The sequence below is a fragment of the Sebastes umbrosus genome, chromosome 10 (genome assembly GCF_015220745.1).
Source record: "Sebastes umbrosus isolate fSebUmb1 chromosome 10, fSebUmb1.pri, whole genome shotgun sequence".
NCBI lineage: Eukaryota > Metazoa > Chordata > Actinopteri > Perciformes > Sebastidae > Sebastes > Sebastes umbrosus.
Window position 1 is genome coordinate 9,225,551 of NC_051278.1, and position 21,638 is coordinate 9,247,188.

Consider the following 21,638-nt stretch of genomic DNA (forward strand, 5'->3'; position numbering starts at 1 on the left):
ATGTGAATGACATCAGCTGAAAAGACGTAAACATGGACCCAAGCTGTTTCCTAGCGGCGCAATCCCGTTGCCGTTCCGTTGAAATGCGCTAAAACGGAGTGTTTCAGACAGAGTGTGAATACAGGTATATTCAGACAGACAGTATGAGAAAAATAATGTGTTTTTTGAACATTAAAGCATATAAACATGTTCTCGTAGAAACCCAAAATACAAACATGAACCTGAAAATGAGCATGATATGTCCCCTTCAATCATTTTTCTCAACATTAGTTATTGCAATTCCCCCTCTCACTGAGAAAACAAACTGCTACCATTACGCAATAACGAAAGTATCATATTACAGTTTTTCTCAATTGTTTACACACAAATACTGGTACTTGACACACAATGACCACAACATGTAACTCATGCACCAACCCCCTGAACCAATTCTGCTAAACTACAAGCACAATTCCTGCTTTACACTCAAATTGCAGTTCTAAAACACACTTTTTTCAAAACACTACACACAATTCTCTGCATTTGGCACAACTTTCATGAAGAAAATCTCGTTTTCACAAGGAACACACTGTCATTCAAAATTCTAAAGTCAATTGCCCTACTATGCACACTGACTCATCACATGGGCAAACACCTGTCACACAGTGTTACAATTAGCAATCAGAGCTTTAGCATAAAAGGGAAAACATTGCTTGTGATGTGGATGAGGTGCTGTGGCCAGACCGAAACAGAAGAGAGGATGCAGCATAGTTTTTTTTTCCCGTTTTTTTTTACTGTAACTGTATACAGTAAATTCCTCTGTTATTTTGTATGTAGACCACTGTATGTGCAACTTTGTGTTGGTTGGGATGTTCACTGTGTACATTGTTTTTGTGGGGAAAATAAAATATATTTGTTACCGTGTATTTGTGTGTTCTGAGTATAAAAACAATATTCTAAAATATTTTACAACACACTTATGTATGTACTGTCTGTAGTAAGTGTAACACTGAACAAAAAAAAGGCCTAAGTCATTATGATGAATGGAGAAGAAGTGTTTTCCATTCATCATAGTGTTTTACATTGAGCACATCAGTGTTCAACTGGTTCTTATAAATGTCTATTCATATGATGGTTTGTGTGTGTCATTTGAAAACAAAATACCATTTTGAGAAGAAATAACATTGTTTTGAATGTAAAGTTTCATTTTGCAGGAGAATTGAGGGGTTTTGCCCATTGTGTGTGTGTTTCTTGATTTGTGTGTAGAGTTCTGAGAGTATGAGGCATGCTTTCAGAAAATGTGTGTAAACAATCGAGAAAAACTGTAAAATATAAATGTATATACCAAGTAACACGTCTAACAGTAGAACCTTGTGTGTGAAGATTTTGTTCAAGATAGCTTCTATGTTTGTGTGTACATGTGCAGAATCCACCTTTCAAAGACCTTCTCCCACTGAATGCAGCTGCCACCCGCCCCAACACAGCACCCAGGACCCCACCGCTGAACTCTCCCCATGTCAGGCACTAACTAATTAGGATGTACTTTTGACTGTGTGTGTGTGTGTGTGTTTGTGTGTGTGAGGTCATTAAATGCCACACCAGCGATGTAGGGGAGGGGAAACGGGTTGGAGAGGGGACGTCACTTATTTCAGAGGAAGACTCGCCTCCTGATGCCACCACACACACACACACACACCTACACCCTGCTGTGTGTGTATAGGGCACCTCCGGACCCCTGGGAGACCGAGACAGAGTGGGAGACCACCCCCTCCGTCCACAGCTCAGTGTAATGCCCAATTAACCTTTACCAGCTCCTGCCTGGGTCACACACACACACACACTGTACACGCATGCAAGCATAGATCACATTCACACACATAAATACACAGTAACACACACAGGCTGTGTTGATGCAGTACATATCGACACACACCCAGAGCGTACTATACACTTGCTTATAAAGACACACATGAAGACACACACAGGTGCCACGGCTCATCACCTCCACCTGAGTTGTAACACCTGAGGCCCAGTGGTGTGGTCTGATTAGATACAGATGTGCTATACGTGTATCAAGTGCAGATTTGTACACGAATAAACATGTAATCTTTCCATTAAGACCAATTCATACAACAGTTGGTTCAGGCCAATGGACATAACTGGTATAATGAATATACGTAAATGAACAATTTAGATACAATATTTTAAAAATATTACCCCAAAAAACGTCAAAAGTAAAAGATTAAAAGATTATCAGACAAGTCAAACATATAACTGAATATTTCAATAAATAATCCTGTAAATTATATATCCAGTATTTATATATATATATATATATATATATGGTGTGGCCTTCACAGTCCTCACATCTCAGCCCAGCAGAATACCGACAGACAGCGCTCTCCACCAACATCAACAAAACACACAATGAGGGAATATCTTTTGTTCATCTCTCCAAATGTTATTTGACAAAAGTATGATATAAAAATACAATGAATTTGTCATTTTTTACAGGACCCGTATGAGTAAACAGCCATGAGAAAATGTTGACATAATGACATTGACACACCGTGATCCATCGTCACACCCCCTCCGTCTCTCTTACCGTGTTGGATCGCAGCGACACTCGCCCTCCGCAGCGGGCGCAGAACTTGGTCTGGCAGTACGAGCACAGGTTCCCGCAGCCATCCGCGAACTTGGTCTTGTGGCAGATGCCGCAGGTTGGCGCGTCGTCCCGGTGAACGGCCGAGCCCGCCGCCACCGTGGCCTGCCGGATCACCGTCTCCCTGTAGCTGGACAACTGCTGCTGGATACCTCTGGAAGAAAAACAACAGGACGGAAACATGAATGCCTTGGTATCTCCAAATTAGTATGTAAACACAAGAACATGAATTGTGGAAATACTCAAACAAGACTTGTTGGGGTCATTTCACAATCAGTTGATCCGTACTCATAATACAGACACCGAACATCGAACATCCAGCGCATAATACAGACAGAAGAAGTGGTCATGGTACAGCAGTTGGGATGTGCTGCTCTCGGCAGCCTAACATTACTGCCTTCCTCAACTTAACATCTATGTCTGTCGAAAATGTCATCACTTCATCATTTTGTCCTGTTAGACATTTGTGTGAAATTGTCATAATTAGCATATGAATTCTTAAGTTATCGCCAAAAACGTGTTTTGTGACGCCTAGGAGAAAAGTCAGGGATCACAAAAGTTATTGCCATCCTTTGGCAATCCACCCAATAGTTGTTGAGACATTTCAATCTGATCCAAAGCGGTGGAACAACTGACCGACCAACCAACAAACCTTTCCATTCCTATAGCTAGTTTAGAAAGATCTGAAAAAATAAACTTCCTCCTGCATCTTTTGTAGAGAAATGGGCTAAAAGTCAGGACTACATACCGCTCTTTAGAACTACAAATCAAGTTAAAGGGTGATCAGCAACAATAAAAACTAGAAAGGAATGGTAAGAGTTTTTATTGGATAACTAATAAATAAATAAAGGAGAGGAGAAGTGAAGTGAAACCAGAGACAGCGATGGAGACAACCGTTGCATTAAGTCCAGTCGATATCACTGTTCTCTGGACTGTTTGTGTGTTTTGGTGCAATCAACTTTTGTGTGTCTGCTATTGTTTCAGGCTGCTTTGCAGACACGAGAACTCTTCAAATCGATATGAGAAAGAGAGGGGAAGAGTATTGGTTTTATCTAAGGCGTTACAGTATGTTGATTAATTGGATTTCACACTGGAGATTGAGGAGAGAGCAAACAGAGGGGGAACAGACCAAAGAGGAGAGGAACTGATGGGCTGAGAATCACAGCAGGAGAGGAGATACTGTACATACATTTTTCATTTTATATAGTCAGGCTAGTTACCCAAAGTTTTATCTGAGCGGGCAGATCAGTGAAGATCACATTACAAAGATGGCAGGGACAACAGAACAGAAAATCACATTCAATATTCTGTACATATGTACATACAAAAACAACTAGCAATATGCAGCCCATTCTCATTAGGACGTCAAATAACAACGCTTTGTCAAGGCCGCCCTTTAGCACCAGTATGAAACGCACCAGGCTTTCCTTCAACTACAATGTAAACCCATCCGCGGCAACAGTGAACGCTCAGAGAAAGTACGCCGGAATTGTGGTGATGTAGTTTAAAGAGCAAAAAGACACAATAAGTGCGGGCAGGAGGGGAGGTGGATGGGTCCAGCAACATAAGGCTTTCATCCAGGAGACCGCTGTCAGTGTCTCGTGTGTTAAGTTTCACTTTCAAGTTACAATCAGCTGATAGTTTGTGTTCCGTGGTCACAATGTTCAGTTTCATTTGCACTTTATAAACGTAGTAGTTTTAAACCCAACCATATAGTTCTTTCCTGAAAATAACTATAGTGGTTTTGATGCCAAAAATAAAGTGATGCTGAGGGGCGTGACAAAGCGGCGGTATGTGACAAGTTGGGGTGAAAACGTGTTGCAATATTACACAACGAAAAGACAAGTCAAGACAGCAAAAAGACAATAAAATACACAGTAAAGAAGAAGGAGGAGAGGAGAGAGGGAACAAGTGGAAGGAGAGAAGAAAAGAGGAAAGAGGAGAGGAGAGAATAGAGGAGAAAATAGGAGAGGATGTTGGAACAGAGCAGAGGAGGGAGAGAAAAGAACAGAAGAGAAGAGAAGAAATAACATAAGAGGAGACAAATGGACAGGAGAACAGAAAGGGACGGACTACAGAAAAGGAGAGAAGAAGAAAAGAGGAGGAAAGGAGACGAAAGGGAGGGAAAGAGTACAGTAGGAGGGAAAAACGAGTGACTTACAGTAACACCCAGTATTACAAACACTAAAGAGCCTCAGGGCATCAAATTGGCAAAACAAAAAAAATCCAACTTACAGTTTTTCTCGATTGTTTACACACATTTTCTGAAAGCATGCCTCATACTCTCAGAACTCTACACACAAATCAAAAAACACACACACAATGGGCAAAACCCCTCAATTCTCCTGCAAAATGAAACTTTACATTCAAAACAATGTTATTTCTTCTCAAAATGGTATTTTGTTTTCAAATGACACACACACACCATCATATGAACAGACATTTATAGGAACCAGTTGAACACTGATGTGCTCAATGTAAAACACTATGATGAATGGAAAACACTTCTTCTCCATTCATCATGATGACTTAGGCCTTTTTTTTGTTCAGTGTTACACTTACTACAGACAGTACATACATAAGTGTGTTGTAAAATATTTTAGAATATTGTTTTTATACTCAGAACACACATATACACGGTAACAAATATATTTTATTTTCCCCACAAAAACAATGTACACAGTGTACATCCCAACCAACACAAAGTTGCACATACAGTGGTCTACATACAAAACAACAGAAGAATTTACTGTATACAGTTACAGTAAAAAAAAAAAACGAAAAAAAAAACTATGCTGCATCCTCTCTTCTGTTTCGGTCTGGCCACAGCACCTCATCCACATCACAAGCAATGTCTTCCCTGGCCAAGCAGCGGGGGAAATATCGCTTAGCATGTCAAATCCAGCCATGAAAAGCATCAACTGATTGCTAATTGTAACACTGTGTGACAGGTGTTTGCCCATGTGATGAGTCAGTGTGCATAGTAGGGCAATTGACTTTAGAATTTTGAATGACAGTGTGTTCCTTGTGAAAACAAGATTCTCTTCATGAAAATTGTGCCAAATGCAGAGAATTGTGTGTAGTGTTTTGAAAAAAGTGTGTTTTAGAACTGCAATTTGAGTGTAAAGCAGGAATTGTGCTTGTAGTTTAGCAGAATTGGTTCAGGGGGGTTGGTGCATGAGTTACATGTTGTGGTCATTGTGTGTCAAGTACCAGTATTTGTGTGTAAACAATTGAGAAAAACTGTAACTAAATTATTATACACAAAAAAACGACCTGACTTATCGGACTGAAATAACCAAAACACAACACAACTAAAAAAAAACACTATAAAAAAAAACACTATAGCCCCATAACTCGCCACTATAGCTAATAAAAAGCTGAGGAAAACATTGACGATGTACAGACTCAGCCTGGCCACTGAAACAACAGACAAACATGGCTACCAAGAGAAGAGAAACTTCCTTACATCAGTTATGTTGTATGTTCTGAAGGATCGTAGAGTACAGTAGTGTGTCGCTGTTGTCTCGTGATTATTTGTCTATTTTGTTTCCTTGTAAAATGTAATAGTTCAATAATGTAAAATGTAGCTTTGGCAAAAATTTAACATTTACATTCATGCTAATAAAAAGTGCATCTGAGAGGAGAGGAGAGGAGAGGAGAGGAGAGGAGAGGAGAGGAGAGGAGAAAAGGAGGGGAGGATAGATAAAGAGGAGAGGTGGAAGTGAACAAGTAGAAGGGAGGAGAGAAGAAAAGGTGATGAAATGAGAAGAGAGGAAAGGACAGGAAACAAAAGGAGAGAGGTGAGGAGGAAAGAGGAGAAGAGAGGGAGGATAGACTAAAAGGAGAAGAAATGATAAAAGAGGAGAGGTGAAAGGAAAGAGAAGAAGGACAGAAAGAAGAGGAGGAGAAGAAAGGAAACAAAAGAAGGTAAGAGGGAAAAACTGAGAGGAGGATAGATAAGAAGGAGAGGAAAAAGAAAGTGAAAGAGAAAGTGAACAAATAGAAGGGAGGAGAGAAGAAGAAGAGGAAATGAAATGAGAAGAGAGGACAGGAAAGAGAGGAGGAGAAGGAGGGAAGAAGAGGAGAATAGAAAAAGAAAGTAGAGGGAGGATAGAATAAAAGGAGAAGAGATGGTAAAAGAGGAGAGGTGAAAGGAAAGAGAAGAAGGGCCAAAAGAGGAGGAGGCGAAGAAAGGAGAGAAAAGGACAAGAGGAGAGGAGATAGGGAAAGTGTAGAAGGTATAGGTAAGAAGAGGAGGAGAAGAAAGGAAACAGAAGGAGATGAGAGGGAAAGAATAGGGGAGAGGATGGATAAAAAGGAGAGGAGAGGTGAAAATGAAAGTGTACAAGGTAGGGGAAGAGGACAGGGTTTTATTTGTGGTTGTTTAATTGTGTCACGATCAAATTCTACATAATCTGTCATAAAGTTAAACCGCTCCTTTAACATGTTTGCCCAAATCTAAAACATCTAATGCAAACATTTTAAAGATGACAAACGTGATTAAATTATTCATATGAGTCCGTTTAGACGCTAAATATAACTTCCAATATGCATTTGACAATCCATCATAATGCACATAAATAGAAAAGGAACATAATACTCTTGACCTCCATCGAAGAAAACACTGATTTGCTGGACTACAACTTTAAAAACCACATCCTGCTCATTCAATCTGCTCAAAACCATAAAGAGCATTTAACCTGATATGACATCTGACAGCATTTCATATAATTTGCTTTGGCTGCAGTACAGACTACTCACAGACTGGGAGTCAGCGGTGCAGCTTCCTCCCCCATCAGCCCAGCCGTTAAAAAAAAAAACTACAAATCCCAGCAGTAGAGGCCCGAGAAAAGAAAGTCCAACATCCAGTCGATTGATAGAGAAGTCGACATCGCTCCTTTGTGTGAAACAGGACAAGCTGTTTCTCTAAATACACCCTGAAGAAAACCCTTCAGAGACTCCATGACCCAGTGGGTGAAACAATACCTGCCCCTGGAAATGTTAACACCTACCCACACACACACACACGCACACGCACACACACGCACGCACGCATGCACGCACACACACACACACACACACACACACACACACACACACGCACACACCATCTCTTCTCTTGTAATCTCTGCACAAAAACAACATCCACACACTCATTGCAAACCCACCGCTGATGATGTTAAGTGCACACACGCACTTCCTGGGAAGCAATAGCCAAAGGTCACGGAGAGGTCACCTGCTGCTGCAGCACCGCAGGATTTACTTCCTGATCCATGGCTCTCACTGTGCCTGCCCCAACCCCTGGCTCCGTTCACAGCCCAATAGAGTTGTACCAATATACAGTAGGGGCTGATAAATAGACTCAGTGTGATTGATTATATGTTTATTGATCAATACTACATTGGTTGTTCATGGGAAGCCTTTCAACTGAATTGAATCTGGTGATTTTTGTCAGATTCATTATGAATATGAGGGGTATATATTTTGTTTTTCATTATGGTGTTATTTGTTATTTCAGAGGCATTTTTGTTGATGATAGGTGGCTTTAATCCAAAATAGCTTCTGTTGGTATTAGTCTTAATAAATCCAGGTTGGCTGGATGTACCATTAAATGCATAGAGGGGCTAAGTGCATTCCTTCATCCTTACTACACTTCAGTCCTTATTAGCCGTGTTTCCCTTCAATTGTCAAGCTAATTTTAAGCAAACTTTTGAAATGTCGCAAAAAAAAGAGATATGAATTAGGCACGTTTCCACACATCCATGTTCAGCTACTCATGGTCAGAAACACAGTTAAATACACGGGAAAAAAACACACCCTTGTCTGGCTACTCATGGTCAGTAAGAGGGGTGAAATACACTCTGCTTCACAGGAAAAAACACACCGAAGTACGGCTAATCGTGGTCAGAAATAGCGGTGAAATACACTCTGCTTCACAGGAAAAAACACACACATGTCCGGCTACTCACGGTCAGAAACACCGGTGAAATACACTCTGGTTGACCGGAAAAAACACACCCATGTCTGGCTACTCGCAGTCAGAAACACCGGTGAAATACACTCTGGTTCACATGAAATAACACAACCAAGTTCGGCTACTCGTGGTCAGAAACGGGTGAAATACACTCTGGTTCACAGGAATAAAACACACCCAAGTATGGCTACTCGTGGTCAAAAAACAGGTGAAATACACTCTGAATTCACATGAAATAACACAACCAAATCCGGCTACTCTTGGTCAGAAACACCAGTAAAATACACTCTGGTTCTCAGGAAAAAAACACACCCAAGTCCGTCTACCTGCGGTCAGAAACACCGTGAAATACACTCTGATTCACATGAAATAACACAACCAAGTCGGCTACTCGTGGTCAGAAAAAGCAGTGAAATACACTTTGGTACACAGGAAAAAACACACCCATGTCCGTCTACCTGCGGTCAGAAACACTGGTGAAATACACTGGTTCACAGGAATAAAACACACCCAAGTCTGGCTACTCACGGTCATAAACACCAGTGAAATACACTCTGGTTGACAGGAAAAAAACACACCCTTGTCTGGCTACTCATGGTCAGTAAGAGGGGTGAAATACACTCTGCTTCACAGGAAAAAACACACCGACGTACGGCTAATCGTGGTCAGAAATAGCGGTGAAATACACTCTGCTTCACAGGAAAAAACACACACATGTCCGGCTACTCACGGTCAGAAACATCGGTGAAATACACTCTGGTTGACCGGAAAAAACACACCCATGTCTGGCTACTCGCAGTCAGAAACACCGGTGAAATACACTCTGGTTCACATGAAATAACACAACCAAGTTCGGCTACTCGTGGTCAGAAACGGGTGAAATACACTCTGGTTCACAGGAATAAAACACACCCAAGTATGGCTACTCGTGGTCAAAAAACAGGTGAAATACACTCTGAATTCACATGAAATAACACAACAAAATCCGGCTACTCTTGGTCAGAAACACCAGTAAAATACACTCTGGTTCTCAGGAAAAAAACACACCCAAGTCCGTCTACCTGCGGTCAGAAACACCGTGAAATACACTCTGATTCACATGAAATAACACAACCAAGTCGGCTACTCGTGGTCAGAAAAAGCAGTGAAATACACTTTGGTACACAGGAAAAAACACACCCATGTCCGTCTACCTGCGGTCAGAAACACTGGTGAAATACACTGGTTCACAGGAATAAAACACACCCAAGTCTGGCTACTCACGGTCATAAACACCAGTGAAATACACTCTGGTTGACAGGAAAAAAACACACCCATGTCCGGCTACTCACGGTCAGAAACATCGGTGAAATACACTCTGGTTGACCGGAAAAAACACACCCATGTCTGGTTACTCGCAGTCAGAAACACCGGTGAAATACACTCTGGTTCACATGAAATAACACAACCAAGTTCGGCTACTCGTGGTCAGAAACGGGTGAAATACACTCTGGTTCACAGGAATAAAACACACCCAAGTATGGCTACTCGTGGTCAAAAAACAGGTGAAATACACTCTGAATTCACATGAAATAACACAACCAAATCCGGCTACTCTTGGTCAGAAACACCAGTAAAATACACTCTGGTTCTCAGGAAAAAAACACACCCATGTCCGGCTTCTCGCAGTCAGAAACACCGATGAAATACACTCTGATTCACATGAAATAACACAACCAAGTCGGCTACTCGTGGTCAGAAAAAGCGGTGAAATACACTCTGGTTCACAGGAAAAAACAAACCCATGTCTGGCTACATGTGGTCAGAAACACCGGTGAAATACACTCTGGTTCACATGAAATAACACAACCAAGTTCGGCTACTCGTGGTCAGAAACGGGTGAAATACACTCTGGTTCACAGGAATAAAACACACCCAAGTATGGCTACTCGTGGTCAAAAAACAGGTGAAATACACTCTGAATTCACATGAAATAACACAACCAAATCCGGCTACTCTTGGTCAGAAACACCAGTAAAATACACTCTGGTTCTCAGGAAAAAAACACACCCAAGTCCGTCTACCTGCGGTCAGAAACACCGTGAAATACACTCTGATTCACATGAAATAACACAACCAAGTCGGCTACTCGTGGTCAGAAAAAGCAGTGAAATACACTTTGGTACACAGGAAAAAACACACCCATGTCCGTCTACCTGCGGTCAGAAACACTGGTGAAATACACTGGTTCACAGGAATAAAACACACCCAAGTCTGGCTACTCACGGTCATAAACACCAGTGAAATACACTCTGGTTGACAGGAAAAAAACACACCCATGTCCGGCTACTCGTGGTCAGAAACACTGGTGAAATACACTGGTTCACAGGAATAAAACACACCCAAGTCTGGCTACTCACGGTCATAAACACCAGTGAAATACACTCTGGTTGACAGGAAAAAAACACACCCATGTCCGGCTACTCGTGGTCAGAAACACCTGTGAAATGCACTCTGATTCTCAGGAAAAATACTGTCACTCACCAAAGTTTATATGTAGCCTAATTATTCTTTCAAAACATGCTAAACAGTTAGCATGGCGTCTAATACCACTCAACAAAGTATACAGTATAAATGATCACTCACATGCTAAACAGTCTGGTAGCATAGGCTACTGTCACTCACCAAAGTTTATGTGAAATGATTCCCTCAACACATGCTAACTGTTATCCTACTATCACTCAACAATAACTAAACTGAGTAGCGTACCAGAGGCAACGATCTACTGTAGATATGTATCATCTGGTGTCTATGTTCTCCTCAGTGAACAGAAACCAGGTATGGCAACGGACAATCTAACACAAATGTGGTGTGTTACCCTTGTGTGTGGTTTTGTGAGTGTGTTTTTGCAATGGATGTGGCATACTGTGTATCCTTCTACAGTAAGACATACTGTAGAAGGATACAATGAGAACAGGAGCAGGAAATACATCAAGTACGTCTCCGCAAATCAGTCAACCACAACAAGCCATCAAATTTTCTCTTGCAGGTGAGAAAAAAAAAAAAATCTTTATCACATCAAATAACAGTGTCGGGAAATGTATGGAGGGGGTTGCCAGATCATTATGAGAAGGAGATAGGGAGGAGGATAGAGCGAAGGGAGGGAAAGGGAGAAGGGAGAGATCAGAGAGAAATGTACAGTGTGACGGAGAAACAGAGAGCGAGCTCATTAAGAAAATGCAGGGAAATATCCATATTCATATGTAGGAAGACACAAGGTTAAAGCAAAGTGAGCATAAAAGCTTCACTTTTCCTGTGCAAACACACTCAAACTCAAAACACACTCCACTTTTACATCAAAACGTACAATACCTTTACTCTTAAATGTATGTGAATATAAAAATAAACCCTGTGTGTATGTCTATGTGGGTGCATACATGCATATTGTAAACAAATGGCCTATGATTCACAGCAGGATACAACATTAACATAAAGTGTCTCCTAACTAAGCTGTGCAGCACTAACAAGCTCTGCACTCTGACTCCACATACAGAGAGAAACCTAGGCTTTGTCCATGAGAATGTAAATTAAATTGGATTACATACACAAGATACACACTGCAAAAGAGGTTCCCTCATTTAGCCTGGTACTGAAACGTAAAAAATCTTAATGAAAGTGGGAAAATTTCCAAAGTAAATCAACCTGTTTTTGGGATTTCATTGAGTAAAGTGGTCATTTATAGTTTACATTTTACATTGCCAACTTTTCAGAGGAAAAATAGGCTACGTTTTTTTTTTTTTTTTTGATGATGATGGTGATTAAATTATTTGCCAAGAGAGACATTTTTGATGTGCATAGGCAAACTGTAAAGCATTGTTATGAATATGCAATTTAAACTACATCCGAGAACTGAAAGACATCCATCATAACAAGCCAGTATACTTTAAACTTACCTTAAATTATGTTTCTTAAAGAAAGCAAGCAAATCTGTCACTAGAATAACTTCTTAATTGACTTTACAAATGGTCTTGTCAATTTTATTAAAGTGATATAAAACTGAAGGCTGGCGTTATTCTATATTTTTATTACTGTCAACAAATTCCATGAAAAGACGAAAGACCAAAACAATAATCTATGGTGCTCAACCCATTGGTTCAAAGACATAAATCTTTAAAAATGGGTCACAACGTGTCAAGTTTAATTTCTTTTTTTAACTCAGTAATTTCCTAAAACAGCTGGGCACTGTAGTTTTTAGCAAATGTTGCTGAAACAGGAGGAAATAGTGCATTTGTTGGGGACTACTTTCTGCTGCGGATTAATAAACATGTGGTGCTCTACTCTAGTGCGTATTTCCGGCAGCAGCACTGAGTCGAAATAAAATACAGTTTGTGTGTTCTTGACAATGGGCTACCTCTGTGTCTGAGAAGTGAAGCCAATGAGGAAGTGACTTAAACTTGCATTCTTTCTAACAGCCAGCAGGGGGCGACTCCTCTGGTTGCAAAAAGAAGTCTGATTGTATAGAAGTCTATGAGAAAATGAGCCTACTTCTCTCTTGATTTATTACCTCAGTAAACATTGTAATCATGAGTTTATGGTCTCAATCTCTAGTTTCAAGTTTTCTTCAATACAGCATGATGTTCATTTAGTAAATTATGGTCCCATTTAGAGTCAAATAGACCATAAAGCAGAGGATGCTTTAGGGCGTGGCTACCTTGTGATTGACAGGTTGCTACCGCGGCGTTGTCCGGTCTGGGAGTTGACCGTGTTTTCGTCTTACAACTTTTTCACAGTGTGTTTTCAGTTTAGGAACGTTAACTATAACATTTTTGGTCGCCTGAAAACGTCTTAATCAGCAGTTCAGTTGTACTTAGCTCCAGCCTCTCGTGTCACTTCTGGTTGCAAAAACACAACATGGCGACAGCCAAAAGGTCAAACTCGAGGCTTCAAAACGGCAGTCCACAAACCAATGGGTGACGTCACTGTGACTACATCCACTTCTAGTCTATGGTTCTTGGTAATAAAGGAACATGTCACCCTGTGTAGTGTGGCTCATTGATGTGCTTTTAATAGATTTTGGACAACGCTATGACAGACAGAGGTATAAGTAACTATAATAACTATATATCAGGCTTTAGTCACACTAAGAAGGTTGGAGAGCAGGAAGAGCAAATACGATGCATGAAAGGGGTAAGAAAGGACGGAGGTTAGAGGAGTCGAGGGGGTGGAGAGGCAGGGAGGAGCTTCTGGTCTAACCATACAGCACTGTGACGGAAGCTACAATGAACCGTAACTCAAAGCTGGACAGGCAAGGACTAACGTCTTAACACATCTTTCTTGCAGGGATGTCCCTTGTTGGCATTTTACCCCTAACTTAACCCTTTAACTTTGAGTTTTGTGCAGCCAAAACTTAAGAGTCTACGAATTTAATCCTGAATGAAAATGTCACTGTAAAGCAAAAGCAATAGCAGTCCTATAGTGGTTGTAGTATATAAATTCTTCCTTCTATTTCAGTGATGATTACAGTTTGATGGAGGCTTTGAAAAGGTGTTCATATAGGTCACTGACCTTTTTACCTGGTCTCCTGATCATGTGTGTGTGTGTGTGTGTGTGTGTGTGTGTGTGTGTGTGTGTGTGTGTTAGCCCTTTAATCAACCTGTGAGCCTCCCCTGACCCCATCATCCATGTACTGTGCAGAAACTGACATACAAACACACACACAGGGCTCCTTGAGGGATAATGCTGGTGTTATCTTTATCCTTGATAACAAATCCCATGAAAAGACCAAAACCAACAATCTAAGTGTTGTCTGTCTGTGTAGTCGAATCCTGTTCTATCTTATTCCTCTGTGCTAATAAAACTATTAAAAACACATAAATGAAGTACAGCATTGCCCTGGGTGACATGTACCTTTATTACCATGAACAAACACACACACACACGCTGTAGTTTATTTTGAGATAATCACACATACGCCGTCCTGCTGCCATAAATATTAGCCAGGGCCAAATTAATCTACCGATGGGCTCCAGGGTAAATAAACATGAGTTGTGGTCCCCGAAGTACCCATCAGGTAAACTGGTAATCAGCCCCTTGTTTGCAGTGCAATATCCACTGAAAAGCATAAAGGTATTAAAATAAGACATAAGATGATGGTAAAAATGAGTTTATATTGTGCTTATCATTACCAAACAAACCATTAATTCATTAAATTACCACCTCTGGGGCACCTGAGAGCCACTAGCACACCAAATGTGTATTAATCCACAGCTGAGTGTAGTGTTTGCTAAAAACTACAAATCCCAGGAAAATACTTTGTTTTTTCTTTCTTTCTATGATTTTTTTTAGATATTGGTGGTTCTGTTTTTTTTTTTATGGGATTTGCTGACAATAAGAAAAATACAGAATAAAAGCTATTTCACATCAAGCACAGATTTTGTCTGAAAAAATTCACACGGAAATAAAAAAAAATTATTTTGTGGGTTTTTTATGAATGCTTGCACATCCCTGCGTGGAAAATATATTCGGACGGACCCCGATTTCAGCGGATTTCCGCCTGCGGAAATCTATGTTTTACCAATGAAATGCTTTGTTCCAACTGATCGCAGTCCTTCTCCATGTTTGTTGCATGAAGAGTTTGTTTTTCCAGAGCAATGGGCGTTTGTTTTCGGGGTAACGGACTGACGGACAAATGGGCTTTTTTCGGTCCAATGGGACATTTTTTTGGACTATTGGTGTTTCGGAATAACAATGGACCGTCCCCTTCTCAACACCCAATAATGTACGACAAACACGACAACCTCAACAACCAAATAAAGGACAATATATGGCTCGAGATCGTCCAGCCGTAGGGATACGATGAAGATGGTAATGTAGACGATATGAACTTGCTAATGTTATATGTTGGTCACGGAACGGGGCTAGCCACAACAGCTAACGTTAGCATCAAATTTGGGGTCCGATTAGTTTATGTATTGTGTAGTTAACGTTAGCCCCTTAGACATTCTTTATCTCGATGCAGAAAATTTGCACACAGATATTCAATATTCTCGCAACGCATATTTGTATTGCACTGGTGAGAAACGGCTTTACCACCATGCCTTATCATCCTCACATTTCCTGAATCGGCATCTCAATGGATGCTCCTCTCTGCCCACTTTCAACTAACCAATACTCAGCAAAATATTCATTTTTAATGACGATATTCTCAAGTTTGAACCAAAAATCACCATTGTGTGCTCCACTCATTCTAACCACTAATGAGCTCCCAGTTATTTCTGCAGGCAAAAGCTTCCCTCCAATTTCCGCAATTGCTTCCCAAAATGGTTTTGGACCGCTCTCTCCCAGAGCCTGAATCCTCAATCAAAGCTTAAAGTTCCACTTAAACAACTCCAACAAGTTTAAGACCCCCCTGCTTGACACACAGTAGATGTGTCTAAAAATACGGCAGATAAAATAGCTGAGTCCTTCAGTCCTTGAGCATCATTACTGCGGCTGAGCCAACCGTTGGCTCGGCCTTCCCCCGGTCCTGGGCTTTCATAAAGCAGAGTAACATCGGGACGGGATCGGGAGCCAGACTCTTTTCCTGTAGTGACTCAGGCCTCTATGGCCGAGTATGAGTCACTCCTCCAGTTCCTGGATCGATATTCAAAACGCAGGCAGACATGAATCAAATAACAATGAGTCAGTGTCAGAGAGAATCACCTCGCAGCCATTTAGAAATTAAGCGCTCCGTCTCGTTCTCATTTGCTGTCCAACACTTATTTTTAAAGTTTGTTACTCGGTGCTGTTGTGAGATGTTTAAGTAAAGACCTTCAAAAGTTTCATTCTCTCTCAAACCGTCTCCCTCTCAGCATCGTCTCTACCTCCCCACTCCTGTCTTTTAATCTAGTCCCCACACACACGCACACACACACACACGGAGTCATCTACAAGATTGATTGGAGCTCATTCTGTGTCCTATAATAGACGAGTATTAAAAAGTTTCCTCCCTCTCATGCTATTTGTGAAATTGAATGGAAGGTAAAATGCACGCCAGAATTAGAAATGGGTTTCCGGTTTGCAGCAACCGTGTGTGTGTGTGTGTGCGTGTGTGTGTTTGTTTGTGTGTGTGTGTGTGTGTGTGTGTGTGTGTGCATACAGAAAAGGAATTTGTTTGCATGCAAAGGAGATCCACCTACACTCACTTTAACACTGTATTATTTGCAGAAAATAGTTTATGTAATGGAAAATTACAGTGTATGTACTGATGTCTCTTTATGCAACAGTGGAAAGTTACTGTCTGTGTTATCTTCGTCTCATGTAGTGGGAAAGTACTGAGTGTTGACTTTTACTGGGACACTGTTTGGGTAAAACAACTCTTTATCTGTGCAAAACAACTCCTTTTCTCACCTCCCTGTTGTAGATTTCTATATAGTCACATTGTAATAATCTGCTGGGGCGCACTCTTCTGCAGACTTTGTGTGACTCTGTATAACCAGTGCCTCTTCTTGCAAGAATAAAATACAACAAAGACATTTCATCTGTTTGGGATCTTGATTTCAACGTTCATTAGGACTCATCTTGGAATACTGAAAGAATTTCCATTACATTTATCACCTTTACAGGCTGATAGAAATCTGGGGATTATGAAACTGGCCGTATATATTGTGCTGGGTTGCATCAAACTGACGTGAAACTCATATAAAAATACGGACTTTTAAAGCACCACAGGTGATAAAAATGGTTTCATTCTGAACTTAAAATATATTTTGTATTTATTTTGAGTTATTAACATCATGATACCGTAAGTTGTATTTTCATAAAATATGCATTAGGACACCTTTAGTCTTGCTGGGTGAAGTCAGAATGACTATTTCATAGACGTATTTTGTTTGTTTTGGAAGAATGACTTTCAGGACACTGTCATATTACAAACATTTTAGATTTTGTCATTGAACTACAATTTACCAAACCCAGGCTATTATATAGAACGGAACTATTTGTAAAACATATCTAATAGTGATTATTTTGACTGATATTGTAATTGGGATACAATCATTTTTACATCATTATTCTCATTTTCATTGAAAAACATGGTGTGATTTTTGCAGGGATCTGTACCAAACAGAGAGGTTTTCTTAAGTCTGTAGAATATGATGTGTACTGTGTATAGGTATGATGTGTATGATGTGTGTAGGTCAGGACATCTCTGCAGCACCACAATATTTAATTTAAAATGGTATTTTGACATACGTTTCACCTTTCATAAATATTGCGCCTCCTGTGATTTCAAAAATGGCAGTACAAGCCATATTGCGATTTAGATAACATTTTGATTAATTGTGCAGATGGCAACACGGTTTTGCACTCTGCAGCTCACTTTAACGCAGTTTCACAAGTCTGTCGGAGAACTACGGTGGCCTTCAGGTAACGTAAAAACACGAAAGTCTCTCTCTAGAGCCGGTGTTTGGTTTGTCCGTTCTTGGCTACTGTAGAAACACGGCGGAGCAACATGGTGGACTCCGTGAAGAGAACCCGCTCCCTATGTAGATATGAAGGACTTATTCTAAGCTAATATTCCATTTCTACTATTAGATCCCCCAAAATGTTACAAACTGTTCCTTTAAGCACAATATATACTGAAATAATAAAGGCTTAAAAACTAGATTTTAACTCATGCATAGAGTATACATACTGTATTGCCTTAAGTACTAACAATCAAATCTAATTCAACTTAAACTCAATGGTCACTTACATACAGGTACATAGAATTTGACCTCTTCTCCAACACCTGCATTAATTGATTTTTGTGTCCACTTAGGGGCACTGATAACAAGCTGTAAACAAAACACTGACATATTATCACCTTTTAAGTTGATGTGTTTGCAAACAGTTACCTTTTTACACATCCAGCAGTCACAGAGCAACGTTAGCATTTATTTGGAGTCGTGTTTCTGATGAATGTAAGTCCAATATTCACTCTCCTTTTTGCTCTGTTCTGGCTCTTTATGAATTTAGCATGGGCCTTATTTTGTCTTTGGTGTTGTAAGTTGCATGATATGATTGTTTTAAATACGTATTTTATTAAATTAAACTATTTCTACATGCAAAATAAAAAATATTCTCGTTCAAATGTTGCTTCTGCTTAAAATAGAAAGCGATATCTTTTCATGAAAAACATGATCGATATGATTTTTCCCTGCAGTATAATTAGCCCTTTCAGTGCATATATGTGCTGTGTGCTGCGGCCTGGCTGCTCACCATATGGCAGCGGGGACATGGAGAATCTCTCGCCCTCTAGTTTTCTCTCTCTGTGCCAAGCTCTGTTGTTCCTCCTCCGTCCCTTCCCCTCCCTCACTTCCGTCAGAGAACTCACCATGCTGAGCTGCTCGGATGTACTCTCACCTCCCCCACTCCCTCCATCCCTCCCTCCCTCCCTCTATCCTCCCATCCTTTTCTTATATCACACTCTCTCCTATTCCCTTATGCTTTTTGATATTTACAACGTACTGGAGAAGAGAGACACGTATTAATCTTGTCTGCTATCAGCGATTGCACTAATTTGTCTCCAGTACTATAGTCTTTTCTTTTTTTTAAAGCATTGGGACTGAAAGTTTTATTTATAAAACATACTTAAGAAGAACAGATTGGGGTTTTGGGAAATCCTAACAGAGAAGAGAAGTGGTGATTCATGCCAAAACTGACAGGTGTGATTTAATGCAGTATGAGTAGATGAGATGCTTCTAACTGAAGCTCACCGAAACCAACTCTCTCCTTTATACTTTTCTCCTTCCTCCTCATTCCCTCCTCTACTCTTCCCACCTCCCCCTTCCTCCTCCTTCTCTGGATATACTTCACTCAAATGAGAAAACAGTGAAAGCCCAAAGAAGTATATTCAATTAAGACACGACGTACGACAAGTAAAAAGGATCTCTTTTTTGTCACAAACAGTAACCCTGCTTATGATCCAATGTTCAACCAAAGAATAAACAAAACCAGGCTGAATTGGTGTTAATTTATTCAGGCTATTTTTAGATGTAGGCTTAAAGTGTGTTCAGACTAAATACAAAGCGGATTTTCAGCTCGCGAATACGGACGCTGTGTTTTTTGGAGTATTCCGCAAATTGCGAATATTCCACCTTAAAAGAATAGCATGTAAAACTTCGGGAACTGAAACTAAGAATCGTTGTCTTTTTGTTATAATGACTCCTTCAAATCTATACAGACATATCTTTGACATTTCTGTACTAATTACGTCATAGTTTCGTAATGTTTATAGTTGATGTATCAGAGCTTCTCGAGGCAGAACGTAGTGCTTCTCCTCGTGTTTTATTGATGTTTGCCCTACAGTATGAGGCTCACCATCGCCAGCTCATAGTGATCATAATCCCCTTATAATTGATCCCAATGCACTTCAGGTAAATGTTAATGAGCACACCATGTGCTGCCGCATGCGTGATGCCTTTTAAACACTGCTTCAAATTGTATAAATAATGATGCCAGAGATATAATTAGCTTAATACTATTAAAGACTTTTTGGGACTTTTCCAGGACCTGTGGACACCCGGCATCTTAGCTGGGAAGGCTGAGGTGCATTAGGGAGGTTGGTCGAAACATGTACTCTGTTACCAGTTGTTGTCAATGAGCCGACAACAACAGACCCCCCACCGGTCATTTCATCGATTATTGGCGCCAGGATCCCAACCTGCCCTTTGAATAAATGGACCGGCAGCAGTCTGGGGCCCGTAGTAGGGCGTTCACCAGCTCAGACGGTGTTGGTCGAGCTCTGAACCTCAGCACCACTCTCACCTGAGCACAGTAGCTGTGGGACGATACACTGATCTCTCGATTTGATACTATCATGATACTTGGGTACCGATTCGATATATATTGCGATTTTTAAGTATTGCGATTCTACAAGTATTGCGATTTGATATTACGATGTATTGCAATTTTGTTCACTTTTTTAACACACGACCATGTTAAAAAGTTGAACCATACACTTCTAGGGACTTTTACTTTGGAAAATATCTAACTTAATACAATAAGAATGTTTGATTTTCAGCATGTATGTAGTCAGAGATGTCCTGAAGTCAAATATATCAGTCATTATCGGGCATTATTTATCAATTTTTTTCCAGCAACCAAGACATTTCCCTCATAAATTAGTGGTGTTTTATTTTTAATTAATAAGGGGAATGTAATGTTTAATCCTTCTGGAAAATATAATCCAGTCAATCTTATTCCCATATAATACAACAGCATTTACCACCAAATAAAAACAAAGTGTGAGAAGAAGAGTGCTTAAGAACACACTTAGCTTTGTCACACACACCTTATTACTTACTGGAGTTTACACTAGAGCAGCAACAATTAATAGATTTATTGATTAGTTGTCAACTATTAAATTAATCGCCAACTATTTTGATATTTTTACATTTTTTAAGAAAAATAAAGTCAAAAATCTCTGATTCCAGCTTCTTAAATGTGAATATTTTCTGTTTTCTTTTCTCCTCTATGACAGTAAACTGAATATCTTCTTTTGAGGATACCATCTTGGGCTTTGGGAAACACTGGTCTATATTTTTCACCATTTTCTGATATTTTATAGACCAAACAACTATTCGATTAAACATGAAAATAATCAGCAATGAAAATAATCGTTAGTTGCAGCCCTAGTGCACACACTAACATGCAAACCTGCACTTGTAGTTGGACAAATACCCGAGGAAGACTATTTTTGGATCATGTTGAAGATGAGATAAAGTGTGTAGAACACTGAAGACTTAGAGAAAGGAAAGAAAAGACCAAGCTCTTAGAAATAAAAGATTAAAGATAGCTAGAACAAAAGATAAAGATAAGGAGAAAGAGAGAGAGAGGGTGTGATGGAGGGCGGGATGAGAGAGAGAGAGAGGAGGGCCAGATGGAGAGAGCACCAGAGCCAACAGCCGAGCTAAGTGGGTAGTGTGCTCCCCAGACAGCGCTCCATATGGCCTGGCAACACCATACACAGCCAGGCAGCACAAACACACATATACACAGCATGTATCCACACAGACACAC

At 40.2% G+C, this 21,638-nt stretch overlaps 1 protein-coding gene across 12 annotated transcripts in view; it reads right to left on the reverse strand.

Annotated features, from left to right (window-relative positions):
* Positions 1-21,638, reverse strand: part of LOC119495401 (regulating synaptic membrane exocytosis protein 1-like) — a 103,359-nt gene that overhangs the window by 66,632 nt on the left and 15,089 nt on the right. For all 12 annotated transcript variants that reach the window (XM_037781803.1, XM_037781807.1, XM_037781806.1 and 9 more), the window contains exon 3: positions 2,585-2,795. In XM_037781803.1, coding sequence (XP_037637731.1) covers positions 2,585-2,795 — 211 coding nt within the window. The remainder of the gene's footprint in view (positions 1-2,584; positions 2,796-21,638) is intronic.